Genomic DNA, 25,960 nt, shown 5'->3' on the forward strand with positions numbered 1-25,960 from the left:
AACTTATAAATATGAAATATTATAATTATTACAATTTTTTATCAAGTACAAATTTAATTGGAAACTCATCATTAAGAACCCCATTAATTTTAAGTGATATTCAAAATTTATTTAAAGCATCTTCCTACCACGACCAAACCAAGTGAGGATTGTCAATAGTCTGGAGTAACTTTGTATTTCATCGAAAATTAGTAGCGATTCAAAATAAAAATTTTACATGCAGGTAAATAAATTATTAAAATATATGATAAGCCTTAGACAAGATTTTATAAACTAATATAAAAATAAAAATAAAAAATAAAAATTTTATCAGCTTGAAATGTGTCCCATTCAAGTAAGGGTTTAGTTTTATTTATGGATCGAATATTCTGTCACCTACATATCTATTAAAAACTCCAGAACTATTGATATTTTTCAAAATATGATAAAATAATTTACCATTGCATTCAATAAAGAGAGTTATAGATCGATAACTATTGTTTAGTTGATTTTATCACAAGGTTTTTAGAGATTTTTTACCTTAAAAATGACCTCAAAAGAAGATCGGGGTTCCAGCTATAATCTGCTTAACTTTCAAAGATTCAAATCTATCTATACATATATGATAACAAAGTCTTGAACTAAAATCTCATATCGTCAGATGATCAAAAATATAAAACAAAACTCTCTCATGTTGCCACGTCATCATCACCTATACTAAGAAAATTATTATATTCTTTTATCGGGAAAATATTCTCATATAGATCATCATTTATATTCATAATATTTTCTTATTTACAATTAAGGAAAGTGAAAGTATAGTGGTATATACAATATATTGTTCTAATTAAGTACATGTCCTTTTGTTATGTCTTTATATATAGATATTATAGTAGAGTATATTAATAAAAGGGAAATGAATATTTTTTATTAATTATTAAGGAAATAATTTGCACATATATCTTATCTTGAAAATATTAGATTAAGAAAATTTTGACATATGCACGATATAATATTATTTACTAATTTGAGGTTAAGAATGAAATAATTCATATATGGTGTTTCATATTACGTTTTCTTAGTTCATAGTATAAAATTTTATTAAAATTGATATATAATTATAAATTTCATGATATGCTTCCTCTGCCTCCGAAGTTCTCTTTAGGTTATTTCTCTTTGTACTCTATTATTGTCAATCTTTTGTTTTCACGCAATTTTCGTTTTATTTTGATGAGTAATCGTATATTTACATAAAAAAAAGTTGAATAGTGTTTTTTTTAATCTAAATTCGTGTAGTTAGGTTATATTGTTTGAGGAACAATTTAGTATTCGAAGAGTTAATATCTAAGATAAGCTACATGACTCTTTTATCAGTATAAATTCTTTTTTTTTAATTGTAACTCTTTTATTGATTGTACTTTTGTTATGCGATTAATATATATATCGTGTTTTTTAATTTTAAATATAAGAAGATAATTTACTCAATATTAATGATAATTATTATCATCATCATCATCTTTGTTTAAGAACTATTTTCTCTACCTAATTCAAAAATATAATTTTTTAGATATATACTAGCAGTAGAATATTATTAAAAAAAATTCAATCCAACATGTTACGTGGTCATCATCTAATTTAAAAGATAAGGATCACGAAAAACAGATAAAAAAATGCCAAGAGTCTCGGTTCGACCAACATTTGAAATCAGTGGTGTTTGGTGTATTGCCATTTGAGATTGATAATTTATATTCATTGAGATAGATTCTCACTTTAAAATTATGGGTAATGTTTATTATCTTGTTCTGCATGGACTACTATTATTGTACATTTTTTAGAATTTTGCTGGTAATGTAGATAGTCATCCCATATCCTCTACTAGGAAAGTATATCGCCAGCTGTATGGGAAAGTGGATTACCATAGATATGAAGATTACTAGTAATCTGCTTTAGCTAAACATAGTAATTCAGTGAGCCTAGGAAATTTGGCTTGTTTGATTTTAAGATAAAAATTTAATTCTACCTAACTCAATTCTATTCTTCCACAAATTCAACATTACAATAATTACTATTTTGTCTTTTTCTTTCTTTTAATAATAATATCTCACTCATATTTTTTCTAACATTTTTATAATCAAATTTTTAATAATAAATTCTCTATCTACTTTACATCTATATATACATACATCTATATATTCTCACATATCAATATATTTTTCAACATTTGTAATAATTATCTTTTTGTCTTTTATTATTCCTCAAAATTGAGTTGAGTTGACTTAAAATTTCAACTCAAAAACCAAACACGCCATGAAAATCAGATTCCGAATAATCCATATGAATTAGCTCATACCAAACGCACTAATAAATTTTCCCGTATCGATTTTTTCTGCAATTAACCCGTTTAAAATATATACTCAGTGACAATTTTTTAAGAACAATAATTTCGATATGAATCATGGTATCCGAAAGTCCAATTAGGCCTGACTAATTCAATCGAGCTGGATCGGCTCATTAAGAGATAAAACTCTCCAAGCATAAATTTTCTCTATTCACAAAACTCGAACTTGAGATCTTACTTAAAAGGATCAAGTGCCAAATCATTTAAATCAATTAACGTTAACAATAACAATAATTTGAGTAGAATACCACTGTCGCTATCCACTTATTCATTAACAACCGTTTTTGCCCCAAATATATTTTTGCCACTAATTAGCCCCAAACGTTGGCATTCCGTCTACCATTTATACCCTTCCGTAACAGAAAAGTGACGGAAAAGGTAATGCCGTCCATGAATTTTTCGTTACGAAGGTTAATGAAAAGGTATAAATGGTAGACGAAATGCCAACGTTTGGGGCTAATTGGCGACAAAAATATGTCAGGGGCAAAAACGGTTGCTAATGAATAAGTGGATAGCGACAGTAGTAGTAGTCTACTCCAATAATTTCGTAAGAACGTAAAACTAATCGGGCTGGTAAGCTTCCACGTGGCAGGCCTTTGCACTCCCACATCAGCATCCGCGTTCTCTATTTTCTTCCCTCCCTTGCTTTGATGTCCCGACAAGTCAACAGTGCCATCTCTCTCAAGTCACTCACCACGAGAACTCCGTCGACGTCAGAACCCGAGACATCCGCGCCGGTGCCGGCTGTCGGAGCTTGAATTCCGGCGGAAGATGGCGACTATCATGAGGAGGATCATCGAGCTGGCCTCGAACCGCAGGGGATCGAGCTCGGACCCGGAGCGGGGGCGGCAGAGTCCGGCGGGGTCATCGCTGGGGGCGTTTGATGAGATACCGGAGGACGTATTGCTGCTGATACTGGGGCTGCTGGGGCCGAAGGACGCCGCGAAGATGAGCCGCGTGTGCAAGTCTTTGAGGTCACTCGTGTCCGACGACCGGCTGTGGGTTTTCTTCCTCCAGCATCAGGCAGAGCCTTGGGAGTCGATTTTCTTCGCAGAGACTAATCTGCGATGGGGTTATCCGATTCAGTACGTGCATGGATCGATAGAGCTTTGAATTATCTGAGTTTAGCTGCTGGGATGATTAGGCGATGAAGTTATCATCTTGAGTTTTGGCTGTTGAAGCGTTTTTCATTCTTCTTCTTGCTATTTATTGTTCGAATGTTATTTCCATGTCGTGCATGTCTACCTGGGTCTTGGAAATTAGTAAATCATGACGAATGAAACAGATAGAAATACGGGAAAGAAATGTTTTTTTAATTTTTTTCCATAATCATTTTATGAAAAATGGAAAATGTGGAGAAATTTTTCACTTTTTTTTTTGCTTGATTATGAGGAAAATGATCAGTTTCTCCGATTTCAGATGTCTTTTTACATACTCTTCAGCTAATATTTCATGGAACGACAATTTGATTACAGGGCATTCTTGAGCGGGATGCCTGAACTATCTTTCATGAACATCTACGGCAAGCGGGCTCAAGTCCCCAGTTCCATTATTATTGACGGTAATGTATTCCCAATTTGAACTGTAACCGCTATGTTGATGTTGATGATAATAAGTAATATTATACCTGTGGATGATTGTCGTGTGCACGTAAAGTATCAAATTTCTGTTTATGATGGTATGGTGCAACTACAAGTGATAGATATCTTGGCCAAGATCAATGATGTGATATGTCAGTATGCTTTCTTTCAGCCTGTTCATTTTGTTAACTGCTGGGAGTTACTATTTCGTGCTGTTGTGGTGCCCCCAATACCCTGTTTTATGTTCTTGACTAGGTGGTTCTGGATATTGCAAATTTGGCTGGAGCAAATCTGAATGTCCACCTGCACGATCAGCGACATTTCTGGTAAGGCTTTTGTTTTAACGGGCATATTAGTGATTTCAAACTTGATTTTACCATGTGGAAGATCATATTTGACATTATTCTCGAACTTTATATGTGCTAGTTCTAGAAGATGTACGTGTTCTGACCTATCTCCTCGGCAGGAATTTGGTAACATTGAGTCTCCAATGCATTCCAGGCTTCGTAATTTTTTTCTGACTATTTACAGCAGGTATTTGCTTGACCTTTTTTCATTTACTTTCACAGCTATAGTTCTGACCCAGGTGTAAACTCATCTGCAAAAAATGAAAAGAGAAAAATGAACCGCATGGTTGGCACCTCTTCTGGATTGAACTTGAATTGTGGCTTTGTATTTATTTATATTTTTTAAAAGATCGAATGTGATTCATGGCAGCCCTCACATGACATAGCTTGTCACTATGTATTTTACTGTGATTTATTTATTCTTGATTCGTTCCATATTGTTGGTATCTGTGGTTTACTGGCAGGATGCAGGTTAAACCATCTTCACATCCGATTCTGGTGTCCTTTCCTCTCTGTCATTATGATGGTAGGACACCAGTCTATAACATTTTCCAATTCCGCAGTTGACACCATTTCGGTATTTCTAAAATTGCCTAATATGATGTCTGACATAGATCCATAGGCAGGGATGGATCTAGAAATTTAATCCAAGGGGGGTGAAATCAAAAAGAGTGCAAAGGTAAAATAAAATTGTATAGTCAAGGGGGGCAGAGTATGACAATTTCGTGTAATATATATAGCAAACTCATTAAGCTATATAAGAAATCTGTAATTTTTCCCAAGTCCAGGGGGCGACTGGCCCCAGGCGCCTCCCTTAGATCTGTCCTTGTCCATAGGCATAAAAGCCTCGGAGGGCTATAGTTTTATGTCATTGTTTTAGACATCCTGTCCTGGAATTACTGACATTAAATAGGACTTGTCTTCAAGTATGATTCAGGAAATTCTTTCCAGCGGGACTAATTACACTTTTGCTTAATTTTCTTCTTCTTACTGTATGTAGATACAGAATCTGCTAAGGCATCAAGAAGACAGCTTAAAGAAGCTATCTACTCAACCCTGTTTGAGTTCAATGTTCCTGCTGTCTGTGCTGTTAATCAGGTTTTTATTTATACTCTTCTGTTCGTGGAATAAAGTACCTACTAACGAAGACCCATATATAGAAGCGAAGGATAATTTGAGTGATCTTCTCGATCAGAACCATTTTCAACACATAGCAGTTCAAAGAAATTCTTTCTACCATCTGATGGCCACTAAAAAAATGTAAAAGAGCTGGAAATCTACTTATGTAAGTCAGAAAATGGTCTTGTTCTTCGCATTGGCTCCTTAAATGTCTTTTTCGTAGAATAACTTGGTGCAAATATGGACTATTTAGGCTTGTTCCAGATATTCTTATATTGCACCTGTTCTAGAAATCTTCAACTGTTGAGGTCATCTGTTGATAGGAAACTGGTTTCTGCAAATCAGGAACAAGTTTCCTGTGCATCAGCAATGCGTCTATTCTATCTTGTAGGCCTTAATGTTGGATATTTTCCTTGGGAAGCAACATCATGTTAGAATCAGTCAATTGTACACGATTCTAACTTCTGTATCGGTTACATTAAACTGCAGGCAACTTTGGCATTGTTTGCAGCAAGACGAACTTCAGGAATTGCTGTTAATATCGGTTTCCAAGTGACTTCTGTTGTCCCCAGTAAGTTGATGATTTCAAATCTGATTGTGGTCTTTGCCGCTACACCACCTCAGGCAGATGTTATCTTCTTCTTTTTTTTTAATCAAATGGGCAACTAAGGTTGGTATTTCTTACATGGGTATACTCTTAGATAGTGTGAAGATGATTTGACTGACAATATTCCTTGCTTTTCAGTTCTAAATGGAAAAGTAATGCGCAAGGTGGGTGTCGAAGTTATAGGATTAGGAGCTTCGAAGCTTACGGGTTTTCTGAGCGAGCTCATGCAGCAGAACAACATCAAATTTGAATCTCTATGTACAGTGCGCACATTGAAGGAGGTATATACAGCTTTCATCCTTAATTATTATTGTTTGCATTCTTCCATGTCTTTCGTGTTTCTTGTTCGCCACTTTCTTGGGGGGTGTATAATCTTCAATCAAGGTAAATTGGACACTCGATGAATCCAGTCACATGGTGTTCCTAGTTTAAGTATTTTCTAAATTGGTTTTCTGAAACTAATATTTGCAGTTTATTTATGATCTTAACCATCATCTAATAAGAGTTGCCTGTTGTTCTCTTCTTATTTCAAATGAACGAGACAGAAGCTATGTTATGTTGCACTTGACTATGATGCTGAGCTACGTAAGATCACGCAAGCATCATGGGAAGTTTCTGGAGAAGGCTCGTTTATTCTTTCAAAAGAACGCTTTCAGATAGGAGAAGTCTTATTTCAGCCTCGTATTGCTGGAGTGTAAGCTTATCCCTTGGGCAAATCAGAATGCAGTATAGCAAAATTCTTCTACTAATCTAATTCAAGTAGATACCAACGGAGAAAATTAATTGAAATTGAAACTTATATTGCATCTCTAGCCATTTGTGTCTGTTCTATGACCGTTGGAAAGTACCTAGCTAGGGAAAAAGTAACATCAACGTACGTTCCAGTCAGTCTGGTGGTGGGTCCTACTGATGGTTCATTTTGTGATCCTTGCCACAGGCGCACTATGGGTCTGCACCAAGCCGTGGCTCTGTGCATGGACCATTGTCATGCCTCGGAGCTAACTACTGATGATTCTTGGTACAAGACTATAGTATTGTGTGGGGGATCAGCGTGTCTACCGGGTTTAGCAGGTAAACCTCCATAGTTTATATCGTCTCAATTGTATGGCATTTTTTGTCAAAGGCTTGGCTAATCATGGTTCAATATCTTTCTTGATCTTCTTTGAACACTTTTGACACATCTAATGATCGTTTACTTTTTACTCTGCATTCGGCTCTTTCAGAAAGGTTAGAGAAGGAACTGCATGGACTTCTTCCCCCTTCCATATCCAAGGGAATTAGAGTTATTCCTCCCCCGTATGGTGTGGATACTGCATGGTTTGGGGCAAAACAGATCAGCAACGTAAGCTTCCTCATTAATTTGTATACGAAATGTCTCCTCCAAATTTACATTTCACAAAGCTGAGATTTCCCCCTATTGTTGATTTGTTCTTGCACTTTGTTCCCCTTTTCCCAAATTTGCCCTGGAACAGTTGAGCACCTTCCCTGAGCGATGGTGTCTGACAAAGAAGCAGTTCCGAAGGAAGTCGAAGTTCAACCGTATGTGGTAGGTAAATAGACCGTACGCATTTATTGAAGAGCTCGTATATTCTCTGAGGGATAATAGTTGTAAAAGTGGTTGCAAGTGTCTTATTTATTTTCTGTTGCTTTCACATCATCGTGACGGGTATTCTTTTTGTAATATGCTCCGTCTCTCGCTGATAATCATGGAACATGAAACCCAATAATCATATGAAGTATCTTAATAATTTGAATATGTAATATTTGAATAATATATATGTATTTATCAGAATAAATACCTCAGAGAGATTATTAATCTTTTTTTGGAGATCCAAGTTCATGTACTCTGTTGTATGTTAGTTCTTCGGTTATTCTTTCTAGTGCCAGTTTGGCAGTTCTGACCCGGTTTCCAATCATGTCGTATTGCGTTACAGTTTCTTAAGACTAGCTGCTTAAACTCTTGATTATTCGACTACTTGTGAATACTTCAATTGAAGGCCTCCGAGAATCAGGAGATTTTCTCTGGCTCCTGGAGAAGTTATCATGTTTCACTTTCAAAACAGAAAGTTTTCTGATGTGTGTGACGCCTCTCCGGGAACATTACGGTTTTGATCTGTTTTCCCCTTTTCCGATTTTCCAGTTTAACAGATACCGAGATATTGTGGAGCTAAATAAGTTACCTATCACGCTAAACGAACCCGGGAATCGAAATAACAAGTTGAGGAGGCATAGGCAGCCGATCAATTATTGGATCCCTCTAGGCTGACAAAGTGAGAAATGCAACTATGGCTGCAAGGAGTGCCAAGGGAATGCATGTGATCTGAGAGCTGCTGCTTTCCTTTTTTTTAGTTTTGGGCGCCGATGACGTCCACTCGATCTCGATCATATATGAGGCAATCCACATGGATTATTGGAATTCTAATTTTAAATTTCCTGGATTCATTAGATTATCATGTTTGGCTAAAGCAAATTACCAGTAATCTACGTATTCAATTCACTTTCTCACTCAACTAGTAATAATATGCTTTCTGATCGGGAAATACGACTATCCACATTACCAACAAATTCCCAGGAATGTATAACATTACTGGATCATACTAAATATGATAATGAACATGACCGGGTAATTTTAAAGGTGTTATCTTTTTGGAAATCAATCTCAAATAATAATTCACCAAACGCCACCACTTCTCTCCCGCCACTTCACTCCCACGTCAGCATCCGCCTTCTTCATTTTCTTCCCTTTCTGGTTCTGATGTCCCGACAAGTCAACAGTGCCATCTGTCTCATGTCACTCTCAGTCCCGACAACGAGAAATCCGTTGACGTCAGAACCCGAGACATCCGCGGCCCGCGCCGGCTGTCGGAGCTTGAGTTCCGGCGGACGATGGCGACTATCCTGAAGAGGATCGTCGAGCTGGCCTCGAACCATCCGGAATCGAGCTCGGACCCGGCGAGGAGGCGGCAGAGTCCGGTGGGACCGGAGGATATGTTGCTGCATATACTGAGGCTGCTGGGGCCGAAGGACGCCGCGAAGATGAGCCTCGTGTGCAAGTCTTTGAGGTCGCTCGTGTCCGATGACAGGCTGTGGGTTTTCTTCCTCCAGCATCAGGCGGAGCCCTGGGAATCGATTTTCTTCGCGGAGACTAATCTGCGATGGGGATATCCGATTCAGTACGTGCGTGGATCGATAGAGCTTTGAATTGTCAGAATTCAGCTGCTGAGATGATTAGGCGATGAAGGTATCATCTTGCGTTTGGCCATTAAAGCTTTCTTCATTCTTCTTCTTGCTGTTTATTGTTCAAATTTTTTGGTTTCAAACATCTGCGATTTGAGGTGGTTTTGTCCATTTACATGTGCTACATGTCTACTTGGGTCTTGGAAATTAGTAATTCATGACGGATGAATCAGATAGAAATCCGGGAAAGGATTTTTTTTTTTTAAGAATCAATTCCTGGAAAATGAAAAATGTGGAGAAATTTTTCACCTTTTTTTTTTTTCAACTTCATTATGAGGAGAATGATCAGTTTCTCTGTTTTCAGATGTCTTTTATATACTCTTGAGCTAATATGTTTCACTGAACGACAATTTGATTACAGGGCATTCTCTAGAGGGATGCCTGAGGTATCTTTCATGAGCATCTACAGCAAGAGGGCTCAAGTCCCTGGTTCCATTATTATTGACGGTAATGTACTCCCAGTTTGCACTGTAACCACTATGTCAAATGATGATGATACGTCATATTGTACCTGCGGATGATATTGACGTATGCACGTGAAGTGTCAAATTTCTGTTTATGATGGTATAGTGCAACTACAAGTGATAGATATCTTGGCCTAGAAAAATGATGTGATATGTCAGTATGCTTTCTTCTTGTAGTTCGGTCTGTTCATTTTATAAACCGTCAGAGTTGCTATTTCGTGTTCTTGACTAGGTGGTTCTGGATATTGCAAAATTGGCTGGAGCAAATATGAATGTCCATCTGTGCGATCAGCGACCTTTCTGGTGAGGCTTTTGTTTTAACTGGCATATTAGTGGTTTCAAACTTGATTTTACCATGTGGAAGATCATATTTGACATTATTCTCGAACTTTATATGTGCTAGTTCTTGAAGATGTACGTGTTCTGACCTATCTGCTCGGCAGGAATTTGGCAACATCGAGTCTCCAATGCATTCCAGGCTTCGTCATTTTTTTCTGACTATTTACAGCAGGTATTTGTTTGACCTTTTTTCATTTACTTTCACAGCTATAGTTCTGACCCAGGTGTAAACTCATCTGCAAAAAATTAAAAGAGAAAAATGAACCACATGGTTGGCACCTCTTCTGGATTGAACTTGAATTGTAGCTTCTTTTTTTTTTTTTTGCTTTCTTTCTTTCTTTCTCTCTTTAAAGATCGAATGTGATTCATGGCAGCCCTCACATGACATAGCTTGTCACTATGTATTTTACTGTGATTTATTTATTCTTGATTCTTTCCATATTGTTGGTATCTGTGGTTTACTGGCAGGATACAGATTAAACCATCTTCATATCCGACTCTGGTGTTGTCATTATGATGGTAGGACACCAGTCTATAACATTTTCCAATGCCATTGTTGACACCGTTTCGGTATTTCTAAAATTGCCTAATATGATGTTTGACATAGATCCATAGGCATGGATGGATCTAGAAATTTAATCCAAGCAGGGTGAAATAAAAAAGAGTGCAAAGGTAAAATAAAATTGTAAAGTCAAGGGGGGCGGAGTATGACAATTTCATGAAATAAAAAAATAAAAAATAAAAAAAAAATATATAGAGCAAACTCATTAAGGTATATAAGAAATCTGTAATTTTTCTCGAGTCCAAGGGGGGTGACTGGCCCCAGGCGCCTCCCTTAGATCTGTCCTTGTCCATAGGCATAAAAGCCTCGGAAGGCTATAGTTTTATGTCATTGTTTCAGATATCCTCTCCTGGAATTACTGATATAAAATAGGACTTTTTCTTCAAGTATGATTCAGGAAATTCTCTCCAGTGGGACTAATTACACTTTTGCTTAAATTTCTTCTTCTTACTGTATGTAGATACAGAATCTGCTAAGGCATCAAGAAGAAAGCTTAAAGAAGCTATCTACCCAACCCTGTTTGAGTTGAGTGTTCCTGCTGTCTGTGCTGTTGATCAGGTTTTTATTTATACCCTTCTGTTTGTGGAATAACGCATCTACTAATGAAGATCCATATAGAGAAGCAAAGGATAATTTGAGCGATCTTCCCGGTCGGAACTATTTTCAACACATAGCAGTTCAAAGAAACTGTTTCTACCATCTGATGGCCACTAAAAAAATGTAAAAGAGCTGGAAATCTACTTATGTAAGTCAGAAAATGGTCTTGTTTTTCGCATTGGCTCCTTAAATGTCTTTTTCGTAAGAATAACTTGGTGAAACTATGGACTATTATAGGCTTGTTCTTGATCTTCTTATATTGCACCTGTTCTAGGAATCTTCAACTGTTAAGGTCATCTGTTGATAGGAAACTGGTTTCTGCTAATCAGGAACAAGTTTCCTGAGCATCAGCAATGCGCCTATTCTATCTTGTAGGCCTTAATGTTGGATATTTTCCTTGGGAAGCAACATCATGTCAGAATTAGTCAATTTTACATGATTCTAACTTCTGTATCGGTTACATTAAACTGCAGGCAACTTTGGCATTGTTTGCAGCAAGATGAACTTCAGGAATTGTTGTTAATATCGGTTTCCAAGTGACTTCTGTTGTCCCGAGTAAGTTGATGATTTCAAATCTCATTGTGGACTTTCCCGCTACACCACCACAGGCAGACGTTATCTTCTTTCTTTCTCTCTCTCTCTCCCCTCTCTTTTTTAATCAAATGTGCAACTAAGGTTGGTATTTCTTACATGGGTATACTCTTGGATAGTGTGAAGATGATTTGATTTAGAATATTCCTTGCTTTTCAGTTCTAAATGGAAAAGTAATGCACAAGGTGGGGGTCGAAGTTATAGGATTGGGAGCTTTGAAGCTTACAGGTTTTCTGAGGGAGCTGATGTAGCAGAACAACATCTTGAATCTCTATATATGGTGCGCACATTGAAGGAGGTATATACAGCTTTCATCCTTAATTATTATTGTTTGCATTCTTCCATGTCTTTTGTGTTTCTTGTTCGCCACTTTCTTGGGGGGTGTATAATCTTCAAGGTAAATTGGACACTCGATGAATCCAGTCACATGGTGTTCCTAGTTTAAGTATTTTCTAAATTGGTTTCCTGAAACTAATTTTTGCAGTTTATTTATGATCTTAACCATCATCTAATAAGAGTTGCTTGTTGTTCTCTTCTTATTCCAAATGAACGAGACAGAAGCTATGTTATGTTGCACTTGACTATGATGCTGAGCTACGTAAGATCACGCAAGCATCATGGGAAGTTGCTGGAGAAGGCTCGTTTATTCTTTCAAAAGAACGCTTTCAGACAGGAGAAGTCTTATTTCAGCCTCGTATTGCTGGAGTGTAAGCTTATCCCTTGTACAAATCAGATTGCAGTATAGCAAGTAGCTGCTCATTGATACCTTCTATAGCCAAAATCTTCTACTAATCTAATTCAAGTAGATACCAATGGAGAAAATTAATTGAAATTGAAACTTATATTGCATCTCTAGCCATACGTGTCTGTTCTATGACCGTTGGAAAGTACCTAGCTAGGGAAAAAGTAACATCAACTTACGTTCCAGTCAGTCTGGTGGTGGGTCCTACTGATGGTTCATTTTGTGATCCTTGCCACAGGCGCACTATGGGTCTGCACCAAGCCGTGGCTCTGTGCATGGACCATTGTCATGCCTCGGAGCTAACGACTGATGATTATCGGTACAAGACCGTAGTATTGTGTGGGGGATCAGCTTGTCTACCTGGTTTAGCAGGTAAACCTCCACATTTTATATCGTCTCGACTATAAGGTGAATGGCATTTTCTGTCAAAGGCTTGGCTGATCATGGTTCACTATCTCTTTCTTGGTCTTCTTCCAACACTTTGAGACATCTAAGTATGGGCAGAATGATCGTTTACATTTTACTCTGCATTCAACCCTTTCAGAAAGGTTAGAGAAGGAACTGCACGGACTTCTTCCCCCTTCCATATCCAATGGAATTAGAGTTATTCCTCCTCCGTACGGTGTGGATACTGCGTGGTTCGGGGCAAAACAGAACAGCAATGTAAGCTTCCTCACATATCCGTGTATGATATGTCTCCTTCAATTTTTGCATTTCACGGCCGAGTTTTGATTTGTTCTTCCAATTTTTTCCCCTTTCCCATTTGCCTGAAAACAGTTGAGCACCTTCCCTGAGCGATGGTGTCTGACAAAGAAGCAGTTCCGACAGATGTCGTGGTTCAACTTTTTTGTGGTAAATAGATGGACCATTCTCATTTACTGAAGAGGTCGTATATTCTCAGTGAGACGAGTTATATGAGTGGTATAGCAATAGTGATAATTGTCGGGTCGCAAGTATGTCTTAATTTATTTTCTGTTGCTTTCACATCAGCTGGACAAGTATTCTTTTTGTAGTATTGCTCTCTGGTCCTCTCTGATAATTATGGAACATGAAACTCAATAATCATATGTAATAATATTATAATATGAATATGTAATATTTGAATAATATGTATGTATTTATCATAATAAATACCTCATGGAGACTGATATTCATCCACTTTTGGAGATCCAAGTTCATCTACTCAGTTTTATGTGAAGTTCTCTCTTTTTTTTTTTTTTTATCTTTTTTCCCCCCCTTCTCGTGTTCAGCAGTTCCATACTCGTTTTCTAATCATTTCATTTTGCATTACAGTTCTTAAGACTAGCTGCTTAAACTCTTGATGATTCGACCGCGCTCGTAGTATTATGCTACTCTCAACTTCTTCAATTGGAGGCCTCCGAAAATCAAGAGATCGTCTGGAGAAGTTTTCCATTTTTCACTTCCATAACGGATTTTGTTTCCTGATACTTTGGCTTTGGCGCCTCTCCAGGAGCATTACGATTTTCGATATGTTTTCCCTTTTTCCAAAGTGGAGCAAATTACATTACCTATCACACTAAACACAACGAACCCCGGGAAACGATGTAACAAGTTGAGTCATGGGCACCCGATCATATATCAGATCCCTCTAGGCTAACAAAACGAGAAAGCCAGCTATGGTTGCAAGCAGTCCAAATGGAATGCAAGTGACCTGAAAGCTGCTGCTGTCATTCTCCGAAGTTGTGGGCGCCGATGCCGTACACTCAAGGCCTCGCCTGCTTTCCCTGCACTCGTTGGCGAAGAGGCCCGGAGGGTACTTCCCGTAAAGATTGATGTAGCCGAACAAGGTTGAGGCGCAGTCCGTGTTCAGGTCGTTCAGGTACTCGGAGTAAGGGCAGGCAAGCTCCTTGAACGCTGCGCAGCAGATATCTGCGGGGTAGTGGGGGCCATTGCATCTGCTCGTGATGATCGTGTAGTTGAGAAACTCGAAGTTCACTGGGCAACCTGAGAATCGGATTTAAAAGGAAACTATCAGGACGCTGTTGCTTCTCCCTGTCAAAGTATCAGACCAATAGTTCCACATTGTCTAGTGAAAAACATGGGAAACCTCAAGCTGCAGATGAGCTTAGGACAATCGAGAAGACCTGGGAAAAAGTCCGATATTATTTGTTTTCGACTATGTTGAGAAATCACAGAAGATAGAATCAGAGATTCAGCCCTCGATGTTTCTGTCCCGATGTTCCAGGAAACCTCAATCGTTTTGAGATCGAGAATAAAGAATGAAACCCATTTCCCGGCCAATTAGTGTTTAAATGAGATTGAAACAATAGATTACTGCGAATGAGATACATTGACACTCATTTTGAAGGAGAAAATCTCATTTGAGCAAAGCTGATCGCACGACATGCTTCTGCGACAGACAAGGCTTATCTCCGGCTAGATGCTTTCATGCCGAGATCAAGAATGGAATGGAACATAAAATGACGAATTGTAAAGACATTAGTCGCAAGTTTCTTTCATCAATAGAATAAAGAACTATCAGAAATTGCTAAATATGCAGTAAAGGAGAACAGGAGAAGAGAGGAATTCACTCTTCTTAGCCTGAAGAAGATGCCTGCCATTGGAATAAGAAACCTTGGACTCAGTTCCCCCATCAGACACTGAGAGAGAGATCCCCATCAGGAGAACCAACAGGACACTGAAAATCTTCGGGAAACCAATAAACCGACACAACAGCTCCATATCGTCCTGGAGACTCGTTCGGAATCTTCCCTTGAATTGAGCTGAGCTCACAAAACAGTTTTCTTCAGCTTTCTTCACGTAGGAAGACTCAAAGGATCCTGAGGAAGCGTCAAAGCCGGACGAAGACTCAGTCACTCAAAAAGATTATTCATTCAAGAAAATTATGGAGTACAGCAGATCATTATGGTTAAATACAAATTCCCCATGACTTTTCCTCGTATGGCTCGTCTCTTCCTTCCTTGCTGCTGGGGGCAACGGCAGAATCAGAAGGGCTTTTTTGGCTTGTAGATGCCGACCCTCCACCTACATCCCCATTAACTGCCCTGGCACGAGAAAACCTTACCAACTAATGGTCTGTCTGTATCGGGGCAAGGTCTTGATAAATGATCGTGAACCAGGATAATTGATAATTGAATCAGGATATGTTTCCTGGGTAAGACAAATGCTGGAGTCCATGGAAAAGATTAGTGGAAAGGCTGTTCTAAGTTCCAATACTACACTTTTGTCCAGAACTCGACAAAGTTGTCGTGTCTTTAACATATGGTAGCTCGTTCAGGAGAACCATTCGTTGTATTCCGTAAATAGCTGTTGTCATTGACTTACGTCTCCATGATCACATGCATTGTTGTTACCTTTTCCATGAACCCAACAACGATGACAGGATGTCATTAAGAGGGCACAAAGTTGGCAATGATACCAGACACTCTCCTGCTGAAGGTCAATAGTACAGTGACATTATTAGGCTTTCTTCAAACGCAAGTAATTTGTCACAGTTGCGATTTCAAAGCATGTGTTGGGAGCCTCTGTCGATCTAGGAGCCTGGGTCAATCGAGGGATCGCTTTCAACATACTAATACGAACTAGTATGGTAATTAACGTTTCAACTTGCCGTCATAAGTTGAGGCAGAGGATGAAACCGATTATCCCCAAAAAGTTGTAATATCCTTTTTCTTTTCTTTTCTTTTTCTTTTTTCAAAATTGAAATGGCAAAAAAAAAAAAAAGAGGGAAAATATTAGTGAATTTACAAATGCTCGTCAGATATACAATTTCATTCCATGGAGTAAAAACCCACAGAACTACTAGTGGTGGCTGCGGTGTAAAAAGATACTCTTCATTTCACATCTTGTTTCTTTCTCCCTTTTCTTCCTGATTACACTCTCTCGGAGTCTTTCTCGCCATAATTTCCATTCACAAGAAGAACCTCGTACAAAAGGTTGTGGAAAACATTAGCCGGCCAAAAGGGTAAGCAAAAGTCCACCACGAGCCCGTGTTGTGCTGCATGCTCGGAGTGGTCAGGCAAAAACTTCCATCATCCGATCAAATCCCGACAGCACAACTTGAGGATCTTATCAAATCCGCTGTTGAACAACTCTCTAAGCTCTCAAGCATAGCCACTTTCTCTGCTAAACCGAGAAATGCATCAGCTATAGTTTATCAAGAGAGGATGCCAAAGTGAATAATTGATGACCTTTGCATGTTCCCATATTTATATGTCACTATATTGAGAGACGTTCCAACTAAATATGTTACAGCCTCTCTCTAAGCTAATTTATAGGAACTTCATGTGATGTTTAATAGAATGGGAAGAACTCGCGAGGCCTACTTACCTGACATTTTGCTTGGCTCCAGTTCTCTATGTGCTCAGCAATCTCAAGTTGCTTCATTACTGCACCCTGAAGTACCTGTAGCCATAACATGACAATAATAATATATTAAAGAAAAACGCAGAGAACAAAGTCACAGTCACGAGTCCAAATTCATGGTCAATGATTGACTCAGAACTTACTCTCTTCGTTTTCTCCAGGTCATGCTCCACTGACTTAATCCTGTCTAGAGAATCCAATAGCATCTTCTCCTTCTCCACAGGGATCCCTGCAGGCTTGTTACTGAGCTCATCTAATATTCTCTCGAGCCTCTGAAGTCGCTCTACGCATGGACGAACCCGGTCCTCACTGACCGCTTCAACAGCTGCTGGATGGTCGCTGATGACTGTGTTGGTCTCCACCACATTAGATGGATGAATGTTGCTCTGTTTTCTCAAGAACGGGGAGTACACACACCGGAAGAATGAAACTAGCCTGACCACAAGAGCCAAGAATGTTTTTGCCGAACGCTGCAAACTCCTCATTTCGATCTTTCCCTTTATCGTGTTAAGCCAGTAATTACCAGAAGTCCCTGCAGAGAGAAGTAGTTAAGAATTAATTCCTTCAAAGATCAGATATACTTTTAAAAACATGACATGTCATTTTTCCCCTGAAAAAAATCATATAACCCATAAGAAGGAAAAGAAATAACATGAAACAGAAACCAAGATCACCTTCTAAACTAGCTTCACCATTGCAAGATGAATTTTCTCGGCCCCTGAACTTGAGCAAGAGATCTTCAGGACCCCCTACTTGGTCACTGTTAGAGGCTTCACATGAACTAAATGTGCTGTGGCAACTGTAATAGGCATCTGAGTCCGACAATCTTACCTGCATCAGTCAAAACCTTTTATCTTTAAATAAAGAGCTCATCATCCAAACATAAAAAATGTCCCAGCTAAAAACTCACTTCTTCGCAAACCGGAGAGAGACGTGGGAAACTGGAGCTTCTTTGTCCAGTTGGGGAATTACAATCATCAATGTCGGACCCTGATTCAGCAGCACATGGATCGCTAGCCCTTACCTGCAAAAAGAAATTTATATAATTACCAGATCAAAATGTAATTATTATATTTGTTCTGTTGTTTGCATCAGTGAACGAGCACAGGAGCTGCACACTCACCTTAAGCGGCCGTATCTGAATATAGGAGTCAACCTTCTCTTGATCATCAGATATTCTCGTGACTTGTCTCACAAATGTCGCCTCCCCATTGTGTACAAGCTGTAAAATTATGCATTAAGACTGACTCTTACACTCCCATACTTGACCAACAAAAGAAGATATGTTAACCAACATAAGAAGACATAGTTACCTTCATTATATCAGGATCATTCCAAGGACCTTTGCTAGATTTGAGACATCCCCCTTCAGCAGAACAAGTACAGGAGCCGCCCAAGAAGTCCGGCAATTGGCTAAGAGTAATAACAGGTGAAAGTTACAGACAAATACAGACAGTAAAATATTATCCTTACGGGAGAAATCATATTCTTGATTTTGCTTCAAATGAGATTACATCAACAATTTATGCCAAAAGCCTTATAAGAAAAGAAAACAAATAAATGCCAAAACAACATGAACCTTGGATCTATAGCTTCCAGAAGTCGAGGCAGCGCTCTGGGTTCCAAAACCTGAGAGTTCGAGAGTTTGCAGATCAGTGGAAGGTCGGAAGAATCGAAAGCATTTATTAAGTCTCAAATGTGATGTCTTTTACATGTATCTTGGCAATCGTCTTTCCATCTAGAAACTTCTGAGCAGCAGGCCAGAGCATCTTCTTGAAGCCCGGACCAGCGTTAACAACATACATCCGATTAAGTGTCTGGAGGAGAATTTAAGTTGAAGCTGTTAGAGATCACATGATACAGAGGGAGTTAACATCTCAAAAAGTCAAATACCTCAGGGTAGTAGCTGTTGTCTATTTTTGACATGGCAGCCACCAGACTCGCAGCAGTCCTAGTGAAATTCTTCATGCTCTGTAGAAATGATTTTCGACAAATTATCGTATGCAGAAATATGTAAAATGTTACCAAGATAAAATCACTTTCACAAAATGCTTCAGACAGAGACATACCAAGCCTTGCACATCCAGTATTGTTGTTGTCGAACAGATCTGTCTCTTAGCTGCGATTGAACAAGCTGGGAATTTCTCCTGAAGGGCCCTCTCAAATTCTTGTACATGGTACCTCAGGTATCGGTCGATAGTAGTAATTCGCATGAGCTTAGTAGGATGAGCCTTCCCAAGCCTCTCAATATATATTGGCCTGCCTTCTTTGTCAACGCCATGGTAGCCTTGGGGATAATATTGCAACACTTCTTCTAATTCCTCGAATTCAAAATCCTGATTTTCATTTGTTTGACAGTGGGTTATCAATCATTATGAAAAGATAGGAAACATAAGACAATGCAGTAATATTATAATGAAAAAAACGCAGTCAGCATACGTCCTATAACATTGTTCAACAAAATCTGCATGATAAAGCTCAAGCATCTTTGCAAAGCTTAATGTGATCTATTTAGTTTAATGGTTTTATGAAGTAACACAATTTCTTAGAGGGCAAATGCTTATAATCACAGAAAACCATCGTATCCTAACCAAAAACACACACAGCAGTCACTGTTTTTCATTACCTCCAAAATGGTGTCCGTTCCATATTCTTTTCTCCATGCAAGCATCTCCTCCCACATCTGGATGGTTTTATCAATGTTGAAATCCCTCGCTTTCAAAAATCTAAAACAAACAGAAACCGAGTAAGGTTTGATAGAATCTATTCATGAAGCTCAGAAGAAGGCAAACAGCTAAATAAACGCATCGAAGTTTCATCTCATCAGGTGATGAGACGATCAACTTACCTCAGAAGAGTGTGGTAATCATCATGCCTAGGTGGCAGCAAATCCCGATCAAGTAGTCTTTGACGGAGTTCAAGGACTGCGCCTTCCTCTTTAGCATCTCGTATATCCTCTATGGAAACTGAAGGGACTCTGTAATCTATTTTCCTTTTTCCTCTTTTCTTAAGAGAATGAGTGAATTTGTTCGAAGCATGCAAAGCCTTCTTCTTTAGACTTCCAATTTTAGATCTCCGCCTGTCATCTTCGAAGTTATCAAAATCCAATCTTCTTTCTCTAATCTCATCATAAGGCCCCACTCCTTCTAATCCTTCTGCACAGAAAATTAACCCGAAAAATTTGGAATCACAATCCACACTAGCAGCAATGACCACTTCAAGGGAAAATTAAACTGACTATGCCTTGTGATAAAAATGAGAAATTTTACCTGACATTTCAGTGAAATTTTGAAAAGGAAGCAACTTGGCCCTACTCTTCAGAGAAAGAAAACAAGCCCATCAGAGACCAGCCCACGTACACGCTGCTGCATACTGTCAAAGTACAGAGGCCATTAGTACAACTCCAGGCTAGGCAGAATCCTAGACAACGTATTAACTCATTCGACAGAAAGGAAAATAATTGATTACTCACTAATCCAAAACAAAACAAGAACAGTCCATTAATCAATCACTCTCACAAGAACAACTAAAACCGAGACGGCTTGACCTTTTTGGATGTGATTACTCGAAAGGACGACGAGAGGATCAATGAAAGAAAAGAGAGAACTTTTAGGTAGTTAGAACAGAGCTCGATCCAACAGAGCGAAGGAGAACAACACAGGGATCATATTGAACAGCTCCAAGCTTCTTCATATTCCTCTGCTTGCTTAATTCTGCAGCTTCGGCCATCTCCAATCCACTCAAACTGAAAAGTCCAGATCTTAACAGGCGAAACAGGAGGTAAAGGAATCCCCTTTACTTGCCAATAGATGGGTTTCTACTTTCCTTATCTGTTCATTCACTTCAAAAGCTCATGACAGCCATTCGAATTCACCAGAGATCAACAAATTCTTAGAAACGGAGACCGGAAAACAGCTGAAAAAACTGGGAAAAGCCATTGAAGAAGAAACGAGAAAGCGGAGCAGAGCAATAAATCCCAGGCCAGAAAACCGTTAGCACCGCCACTCCTCTCTCTCATTAACGCCGGCATTTAAAGCTCATAAAGCTGAGTCCTTCCTTCGCATTGAATCCCAGCAATGCCCGACGAGACCGTACGGATCTCACCCCATTTCCGTTACGCCGAACAGCACGAAAACCCAAAAAAAACAAAAGGAGAAAAACACACACAAAGCCAAAAAGCCACGCGCAGAAGGGCAGCAGCGGGACGAATCAAAATCCATCCACCCGTCACGGTTCGAGCTAGCAGAGCAAAGACGCACCTCGCGCTTGAAACACCCGGCGGGGAGCGGCCGAGCTCCGGCGATCCACGTCGTTGCCGCTGTTTTCCGGGGGAGGGGAGGGGAATGCTTGAAGCGGAAGGGGACGTGTAACAATGGCGGAAGAGGATGAAGAAAGATCTGATTTTGGTTGTTGTTTCTTGTTGTTTATTCGCTCTCTCTCTCTCTCTCTCTCTTCTGTGGGAGATTTGTTCTCTTTTTACGTTTTCAGTCTGAGAAGGAAATGGAAAATCGGAGAAATGGGAAATGGTGAAGGTTCGAGCGCCTCCTTGCTTTGCTTGAGCTTATTTGTCACTGCTGTCCCCTCAGCTGTGCCTACGTGTCACCTTTCCTCTTTCTAAATTTTCTTTATTATTTCCAAAAATTAAAATAAATTAATTATAGTTTTTAATTATATAAAATAAAATTAATGGTCTTGAAAAAAAGAAATCTAGAAATAGTTTTGACTGATGACGGAATCTATCTCTGGTTACTTTCTTTAATTACTGCAGTACGGAATTCTTATTATATTTACAGTGATTATTACATTTAATTTAATTCAACAATTGGCGTCCATATCGGTAAAATTTAGGATAAATACAAGTTTTTTTGAAAAAAAATAAAATTAACCAAGTTAAATTAAACAATTGGCATATATCTTGTCAATGGGTTTTAGCTACCTTTCGTAATCATCGCTCACAAGTTATCAATAGCTGTTAATTGATGACTCCCGGATAAACTCGATTGTTACACTTGTACATTGTTATGGTCCAACAAATGAGACTGAGCTGTACACGCATTGTTATCGTAGACAAAGCGGTCCGTATGAAGATTATTCGGAAGACAATTCAATGTGCTCGAGATATTTTCAGTAAGTGTCGAATTTTTACATTATAAATAAAATCATTCAATTGAAAGCTCAATTTACTATTAAAGCCGTAATCTCGTTATTATATCTAGATAATTTTTGTTGCGCTTATATATAGATTTTAATGATTCGCGTAGGACCTGTGGGAAGAGCCAGACCGGTTGCTCGCACCGACGGTCCATGCTACCCCCGGCCGTGGGGGGCCATATGAGTCCACGTGTCAGATCCTCTGGATGCAATTAAATGCGCGGGGGGGTTTTATATCTTTAATAATCCTACGACCAATCGGTTGGAGTTTTGTCGTTAGTCAGTTAATTTTGTTGCGGAGCCTTAATTAAAAACCTCACTCAGCTGTTCTGTTGGGACTTACTATTATCATTTTCCTCTTTTTTTTTTTAAATTTCTGGGGAAATTCACCAATTTTATCCCCCAATTATTAGTCAATAATTTCCGAATCATATCTCCTCTTTTGTTTGGCACTGCCGGAGAAAAAAGAGAATCCATTCTCTCAAACAAATTATTAAAAAACAAGTTATTCTTTCTCATTGAAATTAATATTAATTATCATTATTATTCTAAAATTATTTTATTTGGTGCGAATCTTACCACTGTAAGTTTAACATATATAGACTCTTACAGTAAGTTTGACATACTGTAAATGCGACATCTCACGTCGAGATAAATACTAGAGTTCAGGAAGGCTTCGAGAAGACCTCAATCTTTGAGCTTTTTCACAGCGTGGTTCAGTTGTTCCCTTATTACATCGCGGCGAAGCTTGACGAAATTCTCATTTTCAAAATTATGGTAGCAGGTGGGTCACTGATCCTAGATTCAAACATTCACAATGTTATGAGCCTGGAAATAAGGGTCACTAAATAAAGCTCATGAAAGGCAAGGTCCAAAACTGATATATAGGGGTCCAAAGCCTAATAATAGGAACATGTATGAAGTGTTCATTCGAATTCGAATTTGAACCCCTTTCCATGTAACCGACAATGGTTACTAAACGCTTATAAATATCGGAGGTACGCAACTTTGATGAAATTCATTCACTCTAACTAAATAATTATACTCATTTAAGTATCGGAGAAGGAAATCGAGATTCCTTTGTTATATTTCCTTTTTTGCAGGTTATTCGGGCGTAGAGTTCGAGGAGATATCTTCAACAAGGATCTGATGCCCATTCCTTAAAGACGATATCGAGCACCCCAGTTTTCCAATCAACATCACAATGTATCATTGAAGGAATTCTCTAAGATATGAGATGGTGAGTTGTGGAGGAACATATGCACACGTGCTCGATCAAGAGGGAACAAACCATTTTTTCAGCTATGTATAGTGTGTGTGTATGCATTTTATATTGTATGGTCTCATTCGCTAGGGGAAAGGGTTCATTGCCAAATATATCTTCACATGCATATTTGATATATTATGTGACATAAAAGAGACCATGCATGAATAATTGAAGTTATCATTGCTTGTGTCCCTCACAGAATGCTATGAAAGGAAACTGCCACATTGCATCATTGCAATGCAAAACTCCTTTGGTCAACACTACAAAAGTAAAAAGAGCAAATATCTTCCTAAACATTCATACTTCTGGACATTCTGATCAAGTGTTACCCACTCACAGTAGATGATTAACATTTATTGAATATTTTCTCAAATAAAAGCCCAAGACATCAATTTGAGATCGAATTACACAATTAAAGAAATATGTATACACAGTACGATACATATTTTTATTAATTATATGTTCTGTATAATGTCAGATTACTCGCTTATGCTTAATTTTTAGAAACATGTGTATATTTAATTGTAATGCCTGATGATAATGTGATGAAATACATAGAAATATAATATTGAGGGAAATGAGAATAAATAGAATGGAAAATAGCCTGAAAAATCAAATATTTTCATGAAATTTATCGATATACCAATTTTTTAAATATTGACCTGAAAAATCACAACGTTTACCTTCGTTTCCTTGATCTACTAATCCGTTAATTGACCGTCAAAATTGTTGACGTTGCCGTTAACGACATTGATGTTGCAAACGGTTTGCCTACGTGGATAGTATGTCACAAACTTTTTAACCTGAAATATCACATAGTTTACTTTGTTCCCTCATCTATTAAAATATCAATAACTTTTCTTTCATCTACCAAAATATCAATAACTTTGAAAAATCACATAGTTTGCTTATATTCCATCATCTACCAAAATATGGCTTCTTTCAAAAATCACATTTACCAAAATATGATTTCTTCGAATGATTATAAGTTTGAATTAGGAACATATACATATATATGTTGATTTGAATGTTAAAAGAACTTTTAACAAAAAAGAAGTGCTAAAACAGTTACAAGTTTGTCATTTGCAAATCAAAAGAATATCCATATATGTTATCACATTAAGTAATATAGGAATTTAGACATATTATACTTCAAAGACAATAACCATGCCAAAATAACCATTCCAATAGAACTTGTGCACACCAACATCTATAAAATTTTGGCATGGTTATTTAGTTTGGTTGAACTTGTTGGACAAAAGAATCGATTACTTTATCATGGTTCAACTTATTTTGGCATGGTTAATGTAGATATAGATTTTTGGGACCGATTGTTATTAAATTTTGATGATGCAGATATGATAAAAATACTGAAAATAGAAATTCATCGTATCTGCATTATCAAAATTTAATACCTAAACTACAAACATAAAAATTGAAAATTCCTAAAATTCTAAAAAAAATTATGTGCGATAAAAAATAGTTGAAGAACTTACTCAAAAAATCTAACTGTGGATATACCTAAAATTAAACTACGTACATGTGAGAAAATAATAATCACTTCAAATATATATATTTATATGCTTTAAATATAAAACTAAATTCATTTTCCTAAAAAAATTAAAAAATATGAGAAAATAACGGCGGGTTCACAAATCCATATATATATTTTTAAAATTAAAATTTAAAATTTTAAAAATAAAGAAAACTCAAAAAATCGATAAAATAATGAACGGTTCTACAAATCTATAAATATATATTTCTAAACTTTTAAAATTTTCTTATTAAAAAAAGCTCAAAAGATCGAGAAAATTTCATTCATAAACGAAGTGTTCTGGGACCATCTAGTACAACCCACTTTTATCCTGCTTTCATTTATACACATATAGGAATGTAGATATATTATACTACAAACACAATAACCATAATAAAATAACTTTTCCAACAGAACTTCTGTCCAAAAATTTGAACCATGCTAAAATTTTATAGATGCTAGTGTGCATAAGTTTTGTTGGAATGATTATTTTTGCATCGTTATTGTCTTTGCAGTATAATATGTCTAAATTCATATATTATTTAATATAATAACAGCTATTGATATTCTTTTAACGCGCAAATGACAAACTTGTAACTGTTTTTTCTGCTAAAATCTCTTTTAACATTCAAATCAACATACATATATATAAGTCACTATTTCAAACTTAAAATCATTCAAGGAAGTCATATTTTGGTATATGTGATTTTTGAAAGAAGCCGTAGTTTGGTAGATGAGGATTGATATTTTGGTAGATGAAGAAAAATTTATTGATATTTTGGTAGATTGGGGAAAAAAAAACAAACTATGTGATTTTTCACATCAACGCCCTTAATGGCCACTTTAGCAATTTTGACAGCCAACTAACGAATTAGTAGATCAGGGAAGCGGAGGTAAATGTTGTGATTTTTTATATCAAAATTTTAAAAATTGATAGATCGAAAAATTTCATAAAAATAATTTATTTTTAGGGTATTTTTCCTAAATAGAAGCACCTAAAACCCTAAAAGGGACAAACAATGGAGTAATGGGTTACACAAGCCCTAGCACGTCTCTGCAAGCAAATATTTAAAGCAAAGAGGAGAAAAGATGGCCATAG

General features: G+C 37.5%; 3 protein-coding genes and 1 pseudogene across 7 annotated transcripts; 2 read left to right on the forward strand and 2 right to left on the reverse strand.

Annotated features, from left to right (window-relative positions):
- Window positions 1–3,017: 3,017 nt before the first annotated feature.
- LOC116215598 (actin-related protein 8-like) lies at window positions 3,018–7,850 on the forward strand. Its single transcript, XM_031551363.1, has 12 exons — window positions 3,018–3,462; window positions 3,853–3,938; window positions 4,213–4,283; window positions 4,424–4,491; window positions 4,769–4,830; window positions 5,305–5,402; window positions 5,913–5,994; window positions 6,169–6,311; window positions 6,576–6,724; window positions 6,968–7,101; window positions 7,254–7,372; window positions 7,503–7,850. Exons 1-12 carry the CDS (start codon window positions 3,149–3,151, stop codon window positions 7,578–7,580), a joined length of 1,404 nt encoding a protein of 467 aa, XP_031407223.1. The 5' UTR covers window positions 3,018–3,148; the 3' UTR covers window positions 7,581–7,850.
- An 866-nt stretch (window positions 7,851–8,716) lies between these two features.
- LOC116215601 lies at window positions 8,717–13,728 on the forward strand (annotated as a pseudogene).
- A 214-nt stretch (window positions 13,729–13,942) lies between these two features.
- On the reverse strand, window positions 13,943–15,750 carry LOC116215599 (GPI-anchored protein LLG1-like). 3 transcript variants are annotated; one of them, XM_031551366.1, is made up of 3 exons: window positions 15,609–15,750; window positions 15,115–15,363; window positions 13,943–14,527 (listed from the first exon to the last, which is right to left on the reverse strand). In XM_031551366.1, the coding sequence occupies exons 2-3, from the start codon at window positions 15,263–15,265 to the stop codon at window positions 14,172–14,174; spliced, it is 507 nt and encodes a 168-aa protein (XP_031407226.1). In that variant the 5' UTR covers window positions 15,266–15,363; window positions 15,609–15,750; the 3' UTR covers window positions 13,943–14,171. The 3 variants fall into 3 exon arrangements, with proteins under 3 accessions (XP_031407226.1, XP_031407225.1, XP_031407224.1); XM_031551365.1 differs by having other exon boundaries at window positions 15,480–15,748; XM_031551364.1 differs by having other exon boundaries at window positions 15,461–15,748.
- A 509-nt stretch (window positions 15,751–16,259) lies between these two features.
- LOC116215597 (phosphatidylinositol/phosphatidylcholine transfer protein SFH13) lies at window positions 16,260–21,443 on the reverse strand. 3 transcript variants are annotated; one of them, XM_031551362.1, is made up of 15 exons: window positions 21,169–21,443; window positions 20,179–20,281; window positions 19,758–20,061; window positions 19,536–19,635; window positions 18,979–19,245; window positions 18,803–18,880; window positions 18,622–18,726; window positions 18,489–18,538; window positions 18,223–18,322; window positions 18,033–18,131; window positions 17,820–17,933; window positions 17,584–17,740; window positions 17,053–17,441; window positions 16,874–16,948; window positions 16,260–16,669 (listed from the first exon to the last, which is right to left on the reverse strand). In XM_031551362.1, the coding sequence occupies exons 2-15, from the start codon at window positions 20,183–20,185 to the stop codon at window positions 16,640–16,642; spliced, it is 1,875 nt and encodes a 624-aa protein (XP_031407222.1). In that variant the 5' UTR covers window positions 20,186–20,281; window positions 21,169–21,443; the 3' UTR covers window positions 16,260–16,639. The 3 variants fall into 3 exon arrangements, with proteins under 3 accessions (XP_031407222.1, XP_031407221.1, XP_031407220.1); XM_031551361.1 differs by having other exon boundaries at window positions 16,260–16,666; window positions 19,758–20,064; XM_031551360.1 differs by having other exon boundaries at window positions 19,758–20,064.
- Between the last annotated feature and the right edge of the window lie 4,517 nt (window positions 21,444–25,960).

This window comes from Punica granatum, chromosome 7 (assembly GCF_007655135.1).
Source record: "Punica granatum isolate Tunisia-2019 chromosome 7, ASM765513v2, whole genome shotgun sequence".
Lineage (NCBI taxonomy): Eukaryota > Viridiplantae > Streptophyta > Magnoliopsida > Myrtales > Lythraceae > Punica > Punica granatum.